This window comes from Ranitomeya imitator, chromosome 1 (assembly GCF_032444005.1).
Source record: "Ranitomeya imitator isolate aRanImi1 chromosome 1, aRanImi1.pri, whole genome shotgun sequence".
In the NCBI taxonomy this organism is placed as follows: Eukaryota; Metazoa; Chordata; class Amphibia; order Anura; family Dendrobatidae; genus Ranitomeya; species Ranitomeya imitator.
This window is the reverse complement of record NC_091282.1, coordinates 623014530-623019080: the sequence shown is the minus strand read 5'-3', so window position 1 is coordinate 623019080 and position 4551 is coordinate 623014530. Positions and strand designations below refer to the sequence as shown.

General features: G+C 40.5%; 1 protein-coding gene across 1 annotated transcript; it reads left to right on the top strand.

The window, feature by feature from the left end:
- The first annotated feature begins 381 nt into the window (after positions 1-381).
- Positions 382-1317, top strand: LOC138681147 (taste receptor type 2 member 104-like). Its single transcript, XM_069768463.1, has one exon. The coding sequence runs from the start codon at positions 382-384 to the stop codon at positions 1315-1317; it is 936 nt and encodes a 311-aa protein (XP_069624564.1).
- Positions 1318-4551: the final 3234 nt, after the last annotated feature.

Below are 4551 nucleotides of genomic sequence, written 5' to 3'. Positions count from 1 at the left end.
TATATATTTGTTTTGCATGATGAGAACCCTTATGTAGCTACATGAATGAAAAGATTAAAAGAACATGAGTGTTGAAAAGAGAAAAGGCAAAAACGACAAAAAAAAATGTCAGGTTGCTAATTCTCATCCAGGCCTGGCCACTAAGGTGTTAAGTCTCCTGTTAATCAATTCTTGACCTGGCATACATTCAAATTCCACCAAACTATCTAAACATGCAAATATTTTTCCATTTCACATATCCAATTGTCATATTTCCATTTACCGCTTCAGCTAACTATACTGTTTCTCTTATGTGTGTGCAGAATAAAAGCATTTCTTCAAGACGAGAGGTCACTGAGCTGCAAATTGCTTTCAATATAGAGTACCAGTATCGATACCGATATGGCATTTCTGGACGTCATTGTATTGGCTATAGATGTGATTTCTGTATTGATAACATTTCCTGGATACATGTTCATATTGGTTGTGAATATTCTGGACTGGATAAAAAACAAAAAACTTGATATAAGTGATCAACTCATCTCCGGAATTAGTCTATTTATCCTTATTCATAGAGTCCTTCAAGTCAGCCTTGACTTAGTTGTAATCACAAAAGGATTTCATTCAGTTTTACAAGATTCCAAATGTTCCATTAACATTTTGTACATGTCTCAAATATTCTGCACGTTGCTCTTCTCCATGTTCCTCGCCATTCACTTTTGCCTGAAGATTGTGAAGAACAGCCACAAAGTTTACGCATACATTCAGCGTAGGTTCCCCAAGATGTTTCCTGGGATCCTTCTTCCATCTGTGTTTGCTTCCATTCTTATAAGTGCTCCTGCTGCGGTGAAATTGACGGATGTACAACTTCAAAACATGACATATACTGTTCAGAGTCCAGGCAGCATATTTTTAGAAATTTTACCTTACTTTACACCTTATGTTTTAATATCTTCTTTTTGTCTTTTTGTGTTTTTCTGTTCGGCTCTGAATATAATTGTATCTCTTCATAGACATGTTAAACATATACATGATAACAGCAAAGAATTTAGAACTCAGATTGTTGAGGCTCATGTCATCGCAATGAAAAAAGTTATCTCCTTACTTGCATTTAACATCTTCTTTTACGCTTTACAGATTTTTATAGTTGTAACTCATCTATTTCAAAAGTGGAATCGTGTTTATCCTTCCTTTTATGCATTGTGTCATGTGGCTGGCTTAGTAATATTAATAAGAGTAAGCAACAAATTGCTGATAAAGCTACAATTTATTTGGATTAATTGTTTTCACCTAGACAAGGCTCCGAGTACAAATTCTGCGGCATTGTTTGGTCACTGAATGCACTAAATTATCTAAGAAATGTAACATTTACAAGTTGTAACTAGAGATGAGTGGACCAGGCAAAATTTTAATTCTCCTGTCTGCGCTGATTTTTCCTGGATATTCAATTTGCAGGGAAGTTATTCTTTGTGAATTTATTGTCCTTTATTATGGACCCAGAAGGGTCATCTCCAGAAACCAAAGAATAGTAAAAAGTAATAAAAAAAAATCTTATACTCATCTAACCACTCACCTCTGTGACCCACCTGCTCCGCACCATCACTCATCCAGCATTCATCACATGTTTTATACATTGTGAGCACTTAATTCCCAGACTTCTCCATGCTACACCAGAACTTCTGGCTCTGATAAGGCCCAAGACAGTTCTGTACATGCATGCGTAAGGTCACGGTGCACATCATGATGTAATATTGCATTAACCTTGCGTGCATGTGTGCAGAAACACTTTCAGGCCTCATCAGACCAGGAAGCTCCAGCCTAGCGTGATGACGAGTTCTAGGTATTCAGATCTTGCAGCAGCAATCACAAGATACAACAAGGACCCATCAGTAGTGTTGAGCGATACCTTCTGATATTCAAAGGTATCGGTATCGGATGGTATCGGCCGATATCCCAAAAATATCGGATATCGCCGATACCGATACCCGATACCAATGCAAGTCAATGGGACACAAATATCGGAAGTGATCCTGGATGGTTCCCAGGGTCTGAAGGAGAGGCATCTGCCTCCGTCCCTAAGAATGCAGTGAGTGAAGGACCTTCGATGATGTCGCGGTCAGGTGACCGGTCACCTGACCGCCCACGTGAGCATGACGTCATTGAAGGTCCTTCACTCACTGCATTCTTAGGAACGGAGGCAGACGCTTGCAGCGGTGACAGCCAGGGTCCTTCGGAGGGGTGAGTATATCCATATTTTTTATTTTTATTCTTTATTTTTTACATGAATATGGATCCCAGGGCCTGAAGGAGAGTTTCCTCTTCTCCAGACCCTGGGAACCATACGCACCGCACACGCCGATTCCAATTTCCGATATCGCAAAAATATCGGGACTCGGTATCGGAATTCCGATACAGCAAATATCGTCCGATACCCGATACTTGCAGTATCGGAATGCTCAACACTACCCATCAGGTGACAATCAGGAGAAATGCCAGAAAGGTGAGTGGTAAAGTGAGTATTCTTTTTATTTTTTAACATCTTGAAGACTCTTTATGGCAATTTTGCAGAAATCTCATGAAAGCGATTAACAAAAAAAAAATCAGCATTTGGGCAATTGCAGATTTTTATTCGCTCACCTCTAGCTGTAAACCGTATATTTTCAGGACAGTTGCTTTATACAGTATGTGTGCCATTCATTGTGAGAAAAGTAAGCAATTATCAAACAACTTCATAAATAACTTTTGTTTTTGAGACAAGTATAAAACAGCATAAAAGTAGAAGAATAATTTAATCCCCAATAATTGTATAAACCATATACTGTAATAAAATATTTGTGGATATTGTATGATTTAATAAACTGCTAAATACTAGAAATAAAGCAGAAAAACAGTATAAAAGTACTTTTAAATAAAATTATCTAAAACATTGTAAAAAATAAAATATGAGAGATTGTAATTAAGGATGAGCGAATCTGAACTGTAAAGTCCGGAGTCGCACTCCGATTACTGACTTTCTATCAAAAGTCCATTTTACTATTTGGCTTTGTTGGCTAATTTAAGTTTGCTGAAAGCCTGCAGCACGGCAAATCAACAAGCTTTTTGGCTGTAGACACTTCCGAAGTCATCACACTCATCTCAAGCATTGGCATGGCTGTGATAGGCCATGTGATTTGGAGAGTAAAGAGATCGAAATAGTAACATTTCTCCTTGCAGAGAGTGACATGTTAGGCATGCCGAAATGAGGAGACTTAAAGCCGCAATGCTCCTCTGGGAAATATGCAAATAGTCTCTTCAGGGAGGAAGAGGACAGGAACTCTAGTGCCATCTATTGGAAGTAGCAATCCTAAAAATCAATGTTAACCCTTTAACAAGCCTTGTCACATGACTTAGGATAAAAGCCAAACCAGAATCTCAATTTGCAGACATGGTGTGTCGGGGTACTGCTCCTCGTCAATGCCAACTGTGAGATCTGGTTTGGCTGTGTAAGAGGCGTCTGACCGTGATCCAAGTAGTAACATTTCTCCTTGCGGTTCGGATTAGGGGTGTGTTTGGGTTAGGGTTTGAGTTAGAATTAGGGGTTTCCACTGTTTAGGCACATCAGGGCTCTCCAAAGGCTACATGGCATCCGATCTCTATTCCAACCAATTCTGCGTTGAAAAAGTAAAACACCTCCTCTTCAATGTCATGTGCACCGTCCTCTGTGTCACCGTGTAAGGTGCTATAGCATTCGGGACTGGGCACCATAGTCTCATCAGGGTCAGATTCGGGCTCAGTACACTGCAAGGGCAAAGTAGTGATCTGAGTCAATGGAACAGCATAATAATCAAGCTGAGGCTGTGCATCTGTGCACTCCATGTCCAATTCTTCCTGTAATGGGCTTTTAACAATTTCCCTCTCTAACCCAGGCATGATATGTGTAAAGAGCTCCATGGAGTAAAGTGTAGTGTTGCCTGCCGCATCCTTCACTTTTGTTTTGGGTGAAGGACACATGGAAGCAACTTTTTCCGGACCTGGAGCATCCTCTGACGACTTTCTGGTTTTAGATTTCGAAGCTTCTGAAGAGGAGGTGAAAGAGCTGGAGGCTGAGTCAGCAAGGAAAGCCAAAACTTGTTCCTGCTGCTCCAGCTTTAAAAGCTGTTTTCCTACTCCCAGATAAGGAAGCCTTCAAGGCCTTGTGTAGCCAGATGATGACGCTGCCTCTACACCTCGAGCCTTTGGTGCTATCTTGCTTTTCCCAGTACCACCAGATGCTCCACTACCACCACCACCATCAGTACCAGCTGGCAACGACCACCCACAGCCTCTTCCACCAGATTTCCTCATTTTTGCGGAAATGTTACCAAAATAACAACCGTTATATGCTACTGTTAAACAAGGTAGAAGGTGTATATTAACTATTGGAGAATTTATATCTCCCTTTTTTTGGCGGGAAGACAGCAGGAAAAAACAGGCTCTGTGTATTACACCACACAATGTACAAGGCAGAACGTGGCTGGCAGATATACGCCAAACAGAACTCACGTAGATCCACTAAGTGGCAATTTAAAGCTCCCTTTTTTTTTGGGGGGGGGG

Excerpts from the sequence above, each read along its gene's own strand:
- LOC138681147 (XM_069768463.1), top strand. The coding sequence starts at position 382 with ATGGCATTTCTGGACGTCATTGTATTGGCTATAGATGTGATTTCTGTA.